General features: G+C 59.3%; 1 protein-coding gene across 10 annotated transcripts in view; it reads right to left on the reverse strand.

Moving 5' to 3' along the window:
• The window catches only part of NECAB2 (N-terminal EF-hand calcium binding protein 2), a 37812-nt gene extending 23447 nt beyond the window's left edge, over positions 1-14365 (reverse strand). For 2 of the 10 annotated variants that reach the window (XM_036440963.2, XM_036440960.2), the window contains exons 1-5: positions 14060-14364; positions 11739-11763; positions 6732-6840; positions 5258-5283; positions 4994-5091 (exon numbers count right to left, since the gene is read on the reverse strand). In XM_036440963.2, the coding sequence (XP_036296856.1) occupies positions 4994-5091; positions 5258-5283; positions 6732-6840; positions 11739-11763; positions 14060-14296 (495 nt within the window). In that variant the 5' untranslated portion in view covers positions 14297-14364. Of the gene's footprint in view, positions 1-4993; positions 5092-5257; positions 5284-6731; positions 6947-8908; positions 9157-11738; positions 11764-14059 lie in introns of those variants that run through there. The other 8 variants (XM_036440954.2, XM_036440951.2, XM_036440965.2 and 5 more) reach the window with 6 other exon arrangements.
• Between the last annotated feature and the right edge of the window lie 572 nt (positions 14366-14937).

The raw sequence follows: 14937 nt of genomic DNA on the forward strand, positions 1-14937 counted from the left end.
GGTGTGTCTGGTCAGGGACCAGTAAGTGGAATTCCAAAGACAAGGAGAAGAAACGCAGCTCTTACACATTTCTCCTCCACAACGATGTTTCCGCTGAGAGGCCGCTCCATATTCCAGAGGAGAAGGGTCAGGTCTAGGAACTTTTGCATCCCCCATGGACAAATTCCTCATTTGCAGAGTGATGGGGAGCTAATTCGGAAATCTGCGGCTCTATGAAGCCTGCCCAGATGAGCACCTTTCTTACAAAGAATGCTCAGGAATTTCTCCCGAACCATCCAGGTTGCATCAGATAGAATGCAGCAGCAGGGAAGGTGTGAGGTGAAGGTGATCACCCACATGAAGCCGTTAAGTCATAGAAGTCACGAAATAAAAGCAGCAATCACTAATAATTACATTTTAATTACACTGATTAAGTCAACAAAGTGTGAAAGTCTGGAAGAACAACGGGAAATCTCAAAAATTTCCCTAATTCCATAAAAGAGAATAGAAAGTATTGTTGCCGAAACCGGTTTGGCTAAATGGATAGAGCGTCGGCTTGGGGACTGAAAGGTCCCAGGTTCGATTCCGGTCAAGGGCATGTACCTTGGTTGTGGGCATATCCCCAGTAGGGGGTGTGCAAGAGGCAGCTGATCGATGACTCTTTCTTATCGATGTTTCTAACTCTCTATCTCTCTCTCTTCCTCTCTGTACAAAATCAATAAAATATATTTTTAATTTTAAAAAATCTATCATAATAAAAGGATAATATGCTAATTAGACCAGACAGCTAAACAACTTTCCACAGGGACTGAGGCAGAGGTGGTTAGGGGCAATCGGAGGCAGGCGAGCAGTTAGGGGTGATCAGGCAGGCCAAATGGTTAAGAGCAAGTGGTCCTGGACTGCACGAGGGATGTCCAACTGCTGGTTTGAGCCTGATCCACAGGAATCAGACCTAAACCGGCAGTTGGACATCCCCCAAGGGGCTCCAGATTTCGAGAGGATGCAGGCCAGGTTGAAAGACTCTCCCTCCTTCATGCACGAATTCTGTCCACCAGGCTGCTAGTAAATTAAATAATACATCATGAAGACATCACAGCACGCCCTGGCTGGGTGGCTCAGTAGGTTGAAGTATTGTCATCATACACCAGAGGGAGGGTTCAATTCCAGGCCAGGACACACATCTGGGCTGCGGGTTTGATCCCTGGTAGGGGCATCTACGGAAAACTACAGTCAATGTTTCTCTATCTCTCTCTCTCTCAATTAAAAGCATGTCCATGGATGAGGATTAAAAATAAATAAAATAAATCACAACACATTAAAAAAAAACAACAAAAAACAGAACAGGGTGGAAATCTTACCACTCAGTTTTATCCTAACACCATGTATTGAGAATAACATTAAAACCTATGGTTGCAGTGAAAATATCAAAGGTAAATGTTTAAATTCAAACTTTATTATAAAAAGTTTAAGCATTGCAGTTCACATGTAAAAAGAATAGCAACAACAAACCTAAGGAAATGGGAGAAATAAGAAAATGATAAAAACTGAAAATACAGCAGAAAACATCGTGAAATTTAAATAAACGTGTCAGGGCTAGTTATTAAAATGACTCATGAAAATGAGCAAAACTCTGTCAAATGTAAGTTTTCAAAATGTAGCAAAATAGGACAAAAATGGAAACAAGAACTGAGCTTTATCAGACGTTCTATTCAACTTATCCTGCATTAAATGCCTGGTTTGTGTCAATGTTTTAGTTTTGTTTGTTTTTTTAATCCTAAGATACAACACACAATTTCCCATAAAACTGATCATGTCTGAGATAGTTTTATTCAAAACTATACTAAAATGAACATAAAAAGTAAAAAAAGATTGCCCTGGTGTGGTACAGTGGTTAGTCTGCTGGCCCAGGCACCAAAGGGTCATGGGTTCGATTTCCAGTCAAGGGCTGTACCTCAGTTGCAGGCTCGATTCCCAGCCCGGTTGGGGTGCGTGGGAGAGGCAATCAGTCAACGCGTCTAACATCCATGTTTCTCTCTCTTCTCCCCTCCCTCCCTTCCACTCTCTCTAAAAACATCAATGGAAAGAAAACTTAATTAAAACTAGTATTGACCTTAACCTAACTATTAAAACAATCCACTCTCTGTTCAGTACCTGGATCCAAGCCTCATAGACAAATTCTCTTTTCAAATAGAAAAATAATTGTCAGAGAAACTGATTCAAAGCCACCTACAGCTCATTTCCAAACTATCATCGATTCTCGGGTCCCAGGAGAGACAGAGATAAACGCTCAGCTGGTGACAGGATCCAGCCATGTGACAGGAGAATGATGCCTCACTGAGGGTCTGTCAGAGGAAGCTGAGGGCTGTTCCATAGGAGAGCAGCTAATTATAGAATCCACCCATCAATGGCTTCCGAAAACGCATGCCATCGTTTTTAAAAGGCATTTCAGAAAATGCACCACCACCTCCGAAGACAGCACTGAAGGGAGGGAGTTTTTGAGCAGGCCGCAGGGATCCCAGGGTAAGAGCTGGTATTGATATAGTAATTAGTGGCGAAACACTAGGGAGATGCACATGGAAATCAGAAGCAAAACGAGGGTGCCTGACATAGCTCCATTAGGATTTGGGGCAAATGCCAGAGGATGCAGGGAGACACCGAGGAGCACCTCAGAGGCGAAGGGACACTGCTCGCAGCTGATGCTCCCACAGCAGCCACAAAAGCCAGCGAGCCAAATAACCCGAGGGGTGCATCTGCAACAATTAGCTGCATTTCCTCACACATCGGCTAGAAAATGCGCAAGAAAAGGAAATGCCAGTCACCACGGCAACAAACCACTGTCATCACCACCACCACCACCACCACCACCACCACCACCACCACCACACAACACGCCCCAGGACTGCACTGCACAAGGGTGAGTGGTTTCTGAGACTGAAATCTCCAAACTGATCCAGGCCAACGCGAAAATCCTCTCCCGAGTGGAGGCTCAGGTCACATCCCTGGAGTGATGACCAAAGAGAGGAAGCAGCTGTGAATGTGCCCACAGCTCTCGGCAGCACTGCGGAGAGCTGGCCCCTCACGAGGAAGCTGGGCCGGAGGAGGGGGCTGCAGGCAGGAGACCCGTGTGGGCGCAGGCCCACCTCACAGCCTGCGGGGAGCAGGGCTGGGCCGACACCCTCGTCTGGGTGGCTCTTCCCATGCTCCCCATTCCCCACCGCCCGCCCCGATACCTTCAAACAGCACACAGTCTACACGGCAAACAAGGAAAAGGAGTCGCTTCTACATGTTATTAAAAGGCATTTTAAAACACCAAGACTCCGAACAGCATGACTTTGGGGTGTGGGTGGTGGAGGCGGGGGGTTGGGCTTGGCTCTCGGGCTCCGGGAAGAAAGGGGTTGTCTCATGCCCTGCAGAGCAGAGACGGAGCAGCATCTGAAGAACGTACAGAATGGTCTTACCCGTGCCTGGGCATACAACAGGAGCCTAATAATAAAACTGGTCACCTTTGCTCTGTGCCAGGCCCTAGGCTAAGCAATGAGAGACAGTCCTGACTTCATGCAATTCCCATAAAGATCCTACAGAGGGAATGCTCCCATTCCACAGATGGAGAAACTGAGGCTCAGAAAGGAAGTGACGGGCCCTGGGTCCTTCAGGCAGGTCCGGCTGACTCCCTGTCCCCGCCCAGCAGAAGGGCTGGCCTTCTCCGAGGTCCCACGAGCCGCTGCAAAAGCCCTTGGGTGTCGAGGTGTCCCTCAGAGCATGGCCTGCTCCAAGTTCCCTCCCTGCGTGCCTGGTCAGTGTGCCCCAGAGGCCGCCCCTACTCCTGGCTAACACTCCAGTCCCCCCTGGGCAGCCTGAAGCCCCATGCTGTGCTCTGTACCTCCGGACAGATCCCTGACTCAGTTTCCCCTCTCATTTCAGCCAGCAGGCCTGGCTGACCGGCTGCCACTCTGCAGGGTTCACCTTTCTGAGCCTGTTTCCGTAACTATGAGATGAGGGGAGTGAGAGCAGCCATGGGGCTGCTGTGAGGATTGAGCTGAGTGTTTAATCCTGGCCATCGTGAGTCTGTTCTCCGCGAATGCAGAGAAAACACGCCCACCCATGCCCTCCGCCAGCCGCCAGCCAGGGGAGGTACAGACTCAGGCAGGAAATGCCGTTGGGATGGGGTGGGCTGCTGGCCCCATCGGAGCTGCGTGCAGAAGGCGCAGTGACCCCCACCCGCACCTGGCCTGGTCTCCCTTCCCCTGTCCTCCTCCAGGTCACACGCAGACGAGGGGACGGGACCAAAGGCAGAGACTTCGGAGCCACATGGGAGACACCGAGGGGCCTGCACTCACAGGGGTCCCTCTGCCCAGCTCACGGCATCAGGCCTGGGCACGTGTTCTCACACCAGACACCATCCGGTTCCTCCGTCAAGGTCACAGGTGAAGCTGCCCCTCCCCCTCCCCTCTCGTAACCCAGCTGCATGACGCTCACCCACGGCCCGAGGGCTGGGCTGCTGGCCGCTCCCTTCCCAGGACCCCATCGAGGGCCACGGCAATGCTGGGAGAGGCTCTCCCCCTCCAAACCACATAGAGACGCTGGGTGGACAGGGCCGTTCTCAGAACTGCTCTACTCACCCCACAGCCCACCTCAGCTCCCTCCAGGCCAGGGGTCGGCAAACTCATTAGTCAACAGAGCCCAATATCAACAGTACAACGATTGAAATTTCTTTGTAGAGACCCACATTTTTTAAGCTTAAACTTCTTCTAATGCCACTTCTTCAAAATGGACTCGCCCAGGCCGTGGTATTTTGTGGAAGAGCCACACTCAAGGGGCCAAAGAGCCGCATGTGGCTCACGAGCCGCAGTTTGCCAACCACGGCTCTAGGACACCCAAGCAGAGCCCGCCCGGAGCCAGGCCCGCCCAACACGTCATCACAAACCCATGCACCCGTGGGTGTGGATGCCCCAGAGAACATCTGAACCCAGAGCTTGGACCCCCAGGGAGCCCAGGGGCACCCACACCTGCTGACCTTCTTGGTGTAGCCCATGGCCTTCAGGACAGAATGGTTCAAGGTCTCCAGGGAGGCCAGCACGTCCTCATAGTCCCCCATGTGGTCCACAAAGTAATCTGGGGTAGGAGAGAGCGAAGGTCAGGGGTCACAGGAGGATTCTGCCCCTTTCACCAATCTGGCCCCCCTGCCACACCCCCACCCCTGCCCCCGTGCCCCCTATTCTATTTCCCCATTCCCCTCCCTCCACACCTCTTTCCCTGCATTGCCTGACCCGGTACCTACCGCACAGCTCCTTGGTGTCCACGTGGCTGCAGAGAGAGAACAGGGGAAGGGGGACTCAGAAGCCGGCCTGTGGGGTCCCAACCTCCTGCCCTCCCTCCACAGCGTGCCCGGCCCACACCGCTGGCAGAACGCCTGGTGCCTTCTCTCTTCATTCCATGCTCTGGCATCGCGAGCCCCACTTTACAGTTAGGTGTGGGGTGAAGGGGAACCCAAGGAAAGGAGAAGGTGGAATGAAGCTTGGGGAGGGGCAGGGTAAGCAGCATTTGCTCTTGATTCACGGATGGCTTGGGTCAGGAGGGTCAGAGGGATCCTGAGGTGTGGTTGAGGGTTAGGACTGAGTTGATGAAGAGGTTTAATTAGGCAGAGTCAGAAGTGGGATTCAGGTGAAGAAGTAGAGTCACAGGGAGATGAAGCGGAGGAAATATAATCAATAACACTGATAACGATGGATGGTGCAGCCGGATACTGGAAATACTGGGGTGAACACTCTGTAAAGTATCTGATTTTCTAACCACTATGCTGTACACCTGAAACCCATGCAAACTATTATTGAAAGTAAATTGTAATTAAAAGAAAAGGAAGTTAGGTCCTAGCCGGTTTGGCTCAGTGGAGAGCACTGCCCTGCAGAATGAAGGGTCTCAGGTTTGATTACGGTCAAGGGCAGAACCTCAGTTACAGGCTCTACCCTCACTGGGGCACATGCAAGAGGCAACCGATCAATGTGTTTCTCTCACATGGATATTTCTCTCTGTCTTTCTCTCTCTCAAGAAGAAAAACAATGGAAAAATATCCTCTGGTGAAGATTTTAAAAAGAAAGAAAGAAAGAAAGAAAGGAAGGAAGGAAGGAAGGAAGGAAGGAAGGAAGGAAAGAAATAGCCCAGCCAGTTTGGCTCAGTGGATAGAGCATCAGCCTGCGGACTGAAGGGTCCCAAGTTCGATTCTGGCCAAGGGCACATGCCAGGTGTGGGCTTGATCCCCAGTAGGAGGTGTTGGGGGGGCAGCTGATCAATGGTGTTCTCTCTCATCATGTTTCTATCTCTCTCTTCCTCTCCCTTCCTCCCTGAAATCAATAAAAATATATTTTAAAATAATAAAATGAATAGAGTTAGGATGAGCATTTGGTTAGTTTGGTTTCAGATGGGAGCTGGTGAGAACACGATGGCAGAGTTCGTGTTGGGTCGGGCATGGAGCACCAGGTCCGGGCAGAACTGAGCTGAACTAGCCAAAGGGTGACGGAGCCACCAGCTTCCCTTCAGGATCCAGTGTGATTTCTGCGAAGTCTAGGGTCTCTCTCTGCTCAGCCACACGTGCTCAGAAAAGACCAGCTTGCCAATGGGGCCTCTGCCTTCTGGGTTAAGGAGTTTGGGGGCTCAGGGGTGGGTGATGGAGGCTGGCCCTGGGCAGAAGGCAGGCTCCTCCCCCCGCCCCCGGGCGCCAGCTCCAGCTCGGGGACCCCAGCGCGGGGACTGCTCACTTGGTGTTGTCCGAGTCGATGGTGTGGAAGAGACCCTCCAGCTCCGTCTCGTTGAGGACGCCATCTGCAAAGAAGAGCTGGAACTCCTCCAGGGACAACTTCCCGTCGTCTGCAAAGGAGGAAGCAGAGCAGCTGGTGTGCGAGCGACGGGACGTCCCCAAATCCAGAATATTCCCGAACAAACGGACGGACGGAGAAGTCCGGCCAGCGCGCCCTGAATTCGCCAGCGTATGCCAGTTCACGGGGAATTACAGATGCATGCAGCAAATTCTCAAGCCACAGGCCCACACCTAATTAAGGTAATCCTCAATCCCACACACACAAACAGCAGCTCCTCTGCAGGAATTCACCCAACAGCCAGCACCTGCCCGCAGGCAGGCTCCCGGGACCCGCCCCGCTGACCACCTGGGCCGGCCGCGGTTACACCTACCACACCTGCGAGAGGTGGGTCCGAAGGCGGGCCGTCTGAGGGTCTCTCCCTCTCCCGCCCAAACACCCCGATAATCTCCCCTCTTTTAAATGAGCTCCGACACCAGCGCCCACATCCTGATTTGGGGAGAGGAAAGCCCCCTCCCCGCGGTGCCCCATCCACTCCACTCGGCACGTGTCCGGCCCAAACCTGTGAATGGGCTGATGTGTGGCGGCTGCCAACAGTCGGCACGGAGTTCTCCCGGTGCCATAGATGCTGCCTTAACCTAAAGGTGCCAAACCACGAAGAGAGGAGGGGCCTGGCCTGGGCCCAGCGCTGGCCCGCCCGCCCCGGGCCGGGAGCTGTGGCTCTGGGATGTGGAGGGCGAAGGGCATCAGGCTCTGTGAGGGGCGCCACGGCTGAGGCATGCCACCTGCCTGCCCAACCCCCTCCCTCCCCCTCCCCTCTGCTCTCACCTGCAGCCCCCCTGGCACAGCAGCTGGCAGCGGAGGCCTCTGAGGCAGACCTGTGGCTCCAGGAGAGACAGCCCTCACGTTCCCCCGCTGCAGCTCCTCCCACCCCACCCGGGCACACCTGCTCAGAGAAGGCCTGAGAGCTGCTCTCCACCCTGAGCCAGCACCCTCCTCTACAGCCTGCTCCTCTTAAAGGAGCCATGCCTGTGGGCGGCCGTGTCGCCCTGTGCAGACCCCCTCCCATGGCTGCCAGCCAGGCCCAGCAGGACCACCTGGCACCTCTGGGTGGATAGGAAGAGGTGCCCTTTCCTGGTTGGGGGGTGAGGGACTTGCCCAGTGTCAGGGCACATAGTTGCGAACGGATGCAGGCTGGGTCTGAGGTTCTCGATTCCCTTAGGCCCGTGGTCGGCAAACTGCGGCTCTTTGGCCCCTTGAGTGTGGCTCTTCTACAAAACACCATGGCCTGGGCGAGTCTATTTTGAAGAAGTGGCGTTAGAAGAAGTTTAAGTTTAAAAAAAAATGTGGCTCTCAAAAGAAATTTCAATCGTTGTACTGTTGATGTTTGGCTCTGTTGACGAATGAGTTTGCTGACCACTGCTTTAGGCAGCTGCCCTTGTGCAGGGCACAGCTTGCCGACCTGAGTCTAGAACGAGGTTGTTCTTACATTTTAAAGGCGCCGGAGCTCCCGTCTCTGCTCCCTGCAGCTCTGTGTGGGCTCAATGCGGGGCTAAAGGACAAGCTGGGGGAGGGAGACCCTCACATCTGTCCTCACTTCCCTCCCCATCATCGTGCGTGCGTGTGTGTGTGTGTGTGTGTGTGTAGGGGGGGTGAGTAAAGATACTAGTGTGAGCTGTGCGAGCGCTGGTGCCTGGGTGCTGGGGGGAGGGCAAGGTCCCGGATGCCTGTCCGGACTCAGGTTTCAGTGTCAAAGCGGAAGGACGAATTTGTAACTTTCAAAACGTAGGAGTCCACCCAACACTCCCACTCAGAAGGCCCAGCAACCAACTACGTGCGATGCCCGCTGTGAAATGAACTCTCCGCTGCGGGTCCTCGTCCTCTGGGCCAGAGGAGACGTCCCGAGTTCTGTTTGGCAGATCGGTGATGCAGCCAGGAACCACGGCGCACCATCAGGGCAGACACAGGGGACTAGTGCTGCGTAGTCACTCATCCAGGCCCCACTACTCCCCCATTTCGCAGAGCCATACACCGAGGCACAGAGCGGTTCAGGGACTTGCCCAGGCCCCACAGCTGGATCTCGAACCCAGGCCATCTGGCTCCTGAGGCCACGCTCCCACCCAACGTGGGGCAGGGTCTGTGGCAAGAGCTCCAGCCACGGGGCGACGTGGAAAGGCCGAGGCCCAGCCGGACTCGGCGGAAGGGAGCCGGGATGGACTCGTCCTGTCTGCCGTGGGCACGGCCGGGGTCTTCCTGCCCTCACACCCTCCTGCCTGCCAGGTGCCCTGTTGTCTGCACTCAGGAGAGCGGCAGGGCGGGCCCGGCCTCCTGAGCACAGTCTCCCAGCTGACATTTACCTCAGCGCCCCCCACAGCCCTAACGAACCAGATGAGCTAACGAGGGAGGCAACCACTCCCCCCAGTACCCACCCCCCCACATCCCCAATTAGACCAGCGGGCCTGGCACCTCCACCCAGAGGGCCGTTTGCAGGTGTCTCTCCCAATTAGCATGAGCTCAGCCTCCCTCACAGTGACCTTTCAAATGCCAGGAGTCTGCATCCCTGCAGAGACGGGCAGCCCGGCGGGTTCCGCCCCTCGGAGCCCTGCCCGCCTCCATCTCTGTGACATTTCTGTCCTCAGAGCCAGACAGCACTCAGGCTGCTCCTGTAATCCTGTGGCCCATCCCTTCCAGCCTCAGCCTCAGCCCCAGCCCCGGCCCCAGGCCACACTCCACCTTCGCCCCCCACATCTTACTCCGCTGGGTGCCAGGGAGGGCCCGCGTGAGCCTCTGTGTGTCCCTGGCCTACACCCACCCCCACCCAAGTGCACACCGTCCCTGCCCACACAGGGATGTTCAAACTGTGCTGGGGGGAGTCCGAACCCATCTGCCCCTCCCCCCACCTGAGGCCCTGCAGCCTGTCCCCTGCCCTGGCCAGGCCCGCGCTGTCAGCTGCAGTAAGGGGTACGCTGCCGCCTATGCCGGCACAGCAGAGCGAAGACCACGGGAGAAGGCCCGGGAAAGCCTCCGTGCCCCACGCTCAATGGCGCCGCAGCCTGTGCAGCAAACCCAGGCCCAAGGAGGGAACCCAACCCCTGTGGGCAGACCGAGGCCCCTCGCGGCAGCCCTCTGCGCTGGGGGCTGCCCCGTCACCCCCACTTACAGGTGGGGAAACTGAGGCCAGAGAGTGTGGGGTGGGAAGTGGCCGAGCCAGGACTTGAACCCAGGCAGTCCCTGTGACAGGGCAGGGCCCCGCCCCCTCCCACAGGCTCCGCCTCCCACACACCTTTACCCTGGTGACACCTAACCCTGGTGACACCGCACGGCCATGGCTGGGAAGACTCGAGGCGGCAGAGGAGCAGCAGGCTGGCCTGGGTGGGGCCCGCAGGAGAGGAGCTGAGAGGCCCCCGTTGTGCTCAGGGCGGGCCCACGGCCTCTGATTGGGAACGTGTAACAGCGAGGAAAGCCCCGCCGTGCCTGAGACCAGGGTGCCACCCACCACGCACGCACGCACGCACGCACGCACGCACGCACACCCACATCCACTTGGAGACCACAGCCAGTCCCTGCTGCATCCCAGGGCCACACGGTCACACTCGCATTACTAAACCCATCACCTAAATCTGCAGGCACTTACCACGCACCTACTGCGTGCAGGGCGCCAGGCCCACGGCAGGGACAAGCCTCTCACCCCCTCTCTAATCTCTGACAGCTCAGGCCGTGATGCCACCACCATTTCCTGAGCCCCCTGAAGCCCCGCCCCCATCTCTTTCCTTTCTCCTGGCTCCATGTGCAATTGCTCTGATGGTCCCACCCAGGGATGGGGATCCAGGGGTGGAGACCCTGGGCATTGGCTTCCAGCCAGGCCTGCTCACCCCCTCTCCCCACCAAGACCTCATGTTCCATCCCCCACACCAAGGGGGGCAGGTCAACTCCCAGGGGCAGGGAGAAAGGGGGCGCTGGGACCCAGGCTAGAGCTGTGGCCTCGAACCCCAGCCTACGAAGGGGCGGGGCTGGGCCTGATGCTCGGGGCCCTGAGGGGCAGGCACCATCTGTTCCCACTTTGATCCTCAATCAGCTTGTTTTCAATAAGTGAGCAAACACGGAGCACTGCTTACCTTTCCCTAAAAAGCCCCATCCCCACACCTCCCTGTGTGTTCCCACCAGCCTGGGCAAGTAGACAGGTGAGGTGTTATCACCCCACTTTACAGATGGGGAAACTGAGGCCCGGAGAGGGAACTGCCTTGGTTGAGGCCATGCAGAGTGGCAATGGGCCGGAGAAGGAGGACTGCAGCATTTAAGGAAGTTACCCACTCTTGGCCATCCCTGCGAGGCTCGGGCCCTGGGGAGCGTGGTTATGCTGGCGCAGACGGGAGCCTACCCAGCAGTCAGAGGGGAGGGAGCGCCAGGCGTCCTACGGCAAAGCGATGTGCTGCTCTCACGTCTGGGAGGCTGTGTGATGTGGGGGAAGGGCTGGGGTCTGCAGCAGAGCGCCCGCCTCCGCGCAGCTGGGCTACCCCGGGCAAGTCACGTAACCTCTCTGAGCCACGGCAGCGCGGCTAGAACAGGCAGTGCCCCCTGCACCAGGCCGCGGGAGGAGGACGTGGGCCAGGGCCTGGGAAGGGCCCACAGTGAGGCTGGGGGCTTCCTTCCAGCCCTGCTGCGTACGGGTTAAAGCGCCAAGCATTTCCCATGGGCGAGACACCCTGGCGTCACAGACATCAATTCCCAGGGTCCGCATGGCACCCCCGCTGTGTGGGCACCACGGGAGTCCCGTGGTACAGAGGGGAAACTGAGGCACAGAGCAGCACCGGGACTTGGCCTTCAGATTTCAGAGACCTGCTGGCCCCTTAACCTTTAGGTCCACTCCCTACCCCTGGCCCTTTCCCTCGAGGCGTCAGGGCAGAAAGAGCCAGATCCTCACTCAGGGGCCAGCGTGGGAGGGACACTCACCGTTTTTGTCCGCGCGGCGGAAAATCTGCAGGGAAGAGAGACGGGTGGAGTCAGCCCCGGGCAGAGAGCAGGAGCCCCCAGATGCCCCCTCCTCCCCAGGAGGCCTGGGAGACTGAGCCCCCACCTCCTCCCTCCCCAGGGAGGGGACCCGGCCGGCTGGGATCCAGGGTGGGAGAGGCGGGGATGCTACAGGCAGAGCCCTCCCCGCCGCCCGGGCGGAAGCAGCCGCCCACTCTCCCTTCTGTGCCGCCAGCCGGCCCGCAGCCACGCCGACAGACACATGCACACGCGTGTGGACGCTCTGGCTCACACTGTCCACATGCCTGGGGGTGCACCCCCAGCGCCATCGGTCCATGGGGCTTGGCCCACGGTCGCACCCTGAGTGGCACTCCCTGAATTTGTGTCCCGTGGCCACTGCCACAGGCCTCGCTTCCTCGCAGCGCTCCTGAGCAGAGCTGTCTGCTAAAGGGCCCTCCAGGCTTGGCCACTGACCAGCCAGAGGCAGGAGGGGACGTTTGGGCGGGTAGAAGCAGGTTGACAGGAGCTCAGAAAACCAGTTGCCACATCAGGTAGGAAAGAGGAGGGGCCTGCCCACGCCCCCACCCCCACCCCCACTCCTACCCCCACCCCCAGCCTGAGCCTAAAGACCAGGTAACTCCTCCTGGTATTTCGGGGCAGGTACCCCTGCTGATAGGAGGAGAAGGTGGAGGACCGTCACCTTGCCCACCCACCTCTGGGATAAAGGACAGAGACTCCCCTGCAAGCAATGGGGGGTATCCGTTCTCCCCCCTGAGGCCGGGCCACACTGAAGCAGCGGCTCAGGAGGGCTCCTCGGACATCAGCCCCTTCCTTAGCTGAACCCCGGTGCCAGGGTCCTGGCAGGAGCCCCTGAGGCTGGGCAGGAAGGGAGTCCTCTCTGGCCCCCTCCCAGGGGGCTCACACTCCTGCTCCGAGGCTGGGTCCCACCCTCAGGTGCCTGAGTGTTAGTGAAAGGCATGACCACTGCTGTGGCTCCAGTCTGCAGGAGCACGGACCCTCCCCCATCAGCTCATCACCCCAGCTCCCAGAGGACACGGGGCTCAGAGCCCGCCGGCAGCACTGTGGGACCCTGGAGGCCGCCCCTGGGCTGTTGGAGGAGAGAATGGGAGGGGCGGCACAGGGCTTCCAGCTGTCAGCTCTGCTGGGGTCTGGAGAGAAGGTCCAGGGTGTGGGGGCTGTGCATGTGGGAGTGTTTGGGGCAACAGGACCCCAAGCCCTCCCAGCAAAGCTCCACCTTCCTGCCCTGCCCAGCCCTCTCTGCCCAGAGCCAGCTGTGGGTTCCAGGAGAGAGAAAATCCACTCGTGCTCACGTGTGCAAGTGCAAGCACTCTCTCTCTCTCTCTCCCCCAGAACATCCGCCCGCCCTGCTGGGACATGCACCCCTCACTGTCTCTGGGGGTATGGGGTGGGCAGGAAGCCTCTCCACTGCCTCTGGACACCCCACCTCTGGGCACCCCACCTCCCCATCCCTGCCACCCACCCTACAGAATCTCCCTCCCATTGGGGAGTGGGGGGTGGGGGAGGCTTCCCGCAGGAAGGCAGCTTGGGTTCCGGAGAGGAGGGGGGAGGGGAAGATCAGGGAGGGGGGCGGAATGGGCAGAGGGCATTCAGAGTGGCATGGGGGTGGTGATGGAGCTCAGAAGGGTCCAGACTCAGGGCTCCTGGGGGTGGTCCCAACTCTCTGGAAAGGAGAAGCAAAGCCAGAGGTGGGGAGTGGGCTGTGCTTGCACAGAGCGGGTGCGGGGCGAAAGGGGCTCAGGGGCTAGCGAGGAAGAGAACGGTGGTCTCAGGAAAGTGGCAGCTCAGGCAGGGAGGGACCCAGATGGAGAGCGGGGGCGGCCGGGGGCTCCCGTCCTGGGAAGGAACGGGGTGAAGGATGGTGTGCAGGGCTGGGAAAAGATGGGGATTTGGCCAAGACCAAGTAGGGGGATGGTGGCCAGGTCGAGGGGGGCTCCAGGATCCGGGCTCGGGGAAGAAGGGAATCCCTAGAAGCTGAGGGAGGGGATGTAAGGAGGGGGGTGCGTCCAGGTCGAGGGACCAGACTGGACCGGGATGGAGACGGATGGGAATGTGGAGGGGCTGGGGGGCTCATGCTCTGGGGCGCAGAAAGGCCGGTACCTGCTCCGCGCTGCCGGCCGAGGGGGATGGGCTGGGGGGGTTCCCTGTTCAAGGAAGAAGGGGAGCCCCCCGCCGCGGGTCCCGGTTGCGCCGAAGGAGGGCGGTGTTGGGGGTCTCCCCACAGAAAGATGGGGCTGGGGGTCCCGGCCCGCGCGCGTACTCACGTCCAGGATGACAGCGGTGCCCCCACGCAGCGAGGCGGGGCCCGGGCAGGGGCCGGGGTCCGCGGCGGGGTCCACAGCGAGGGCGTCGGGGGCGTCGGGGACCAGCGGCACCCGGGGCTCCCCCATCCTGGCGCCCACCCAGCGCAGCAGCCCGCCCAGCGCCCGGCCCTGCGGCGGCGGCTCCCGGAGCAGCCTGTGCGCGCCGGCCCTGCACAGGCGCGCCGCCCGCTCGCACATCGCGCCGCGCCCGCCGCGCCCGCCGCCGCCCGGAAGCCCGCCGACCCCCGCCTCCCGCCGGCCCGCCCCCGCGACCCCCTCCCCGGCGCCGCCGCCGCCGCCGCCGCCCTTTTGCCTCTGGCCCCGCGGCCGCGGCCAGCGCCGGGACGGGCCGGCGCCGGGGGACCGGGCGGGGACGGCCGTGCGCTCCGCCCGGACCCCGAGCCACGTGCCCTGTGTCCACCCCCCACCCCCGGCGGCCGGCGCGGCGGCACAGGACTGCCCGCGGGATCGCCGATCTGGGGGCTGAGTCCCGGCCGGGCCGGGGTGGGGGCTGCCCAGTGGTCGCGGGGTGGGGGTGGGGGGTCTGGGTTCGGGGGGGAAAGTCCTCGTCCCCCCCCCCCCCCCCAATCTCCCGCTGCACCTCCTCCCATGTCCCCCTACTCGCCCCTCTGGGCGCCGCCGCAGGGGCCGGAGGGTGGTGTCCGACGAGACCCGAGCGCCCTCTGCTGGCTGCAGCTCCCAGGCTCGGTGCCCACTCCCTGGGCTTCCACCACCACTTCTGGGGCACCCCTCCCTCCCTCCCTCCCGGGGGCATGAGGCTCCCTCAGACCTCCCCTCCCAGAACCAGTCTTTCCCCCAGAACACCCTCCTCCCCTCAT

Source organism: Pipistrellus kuhlii, unplaced genomic scaffold (genome assembly GCF_014108245.1).
Source record: "Pipistrellus kuhlii isolate mPipKuh1 unplaced genomic scaffold, mPipKuh1.p scaffold_m20_p_17, whole genome shotgun sequence".
Lineage (NCBI taxonomy): Eukaryota > Metazoa > Chordata > Mammalia > Chiroptera > Vespertilionidae > Pipistrellus > Pipistrellus kuhlii.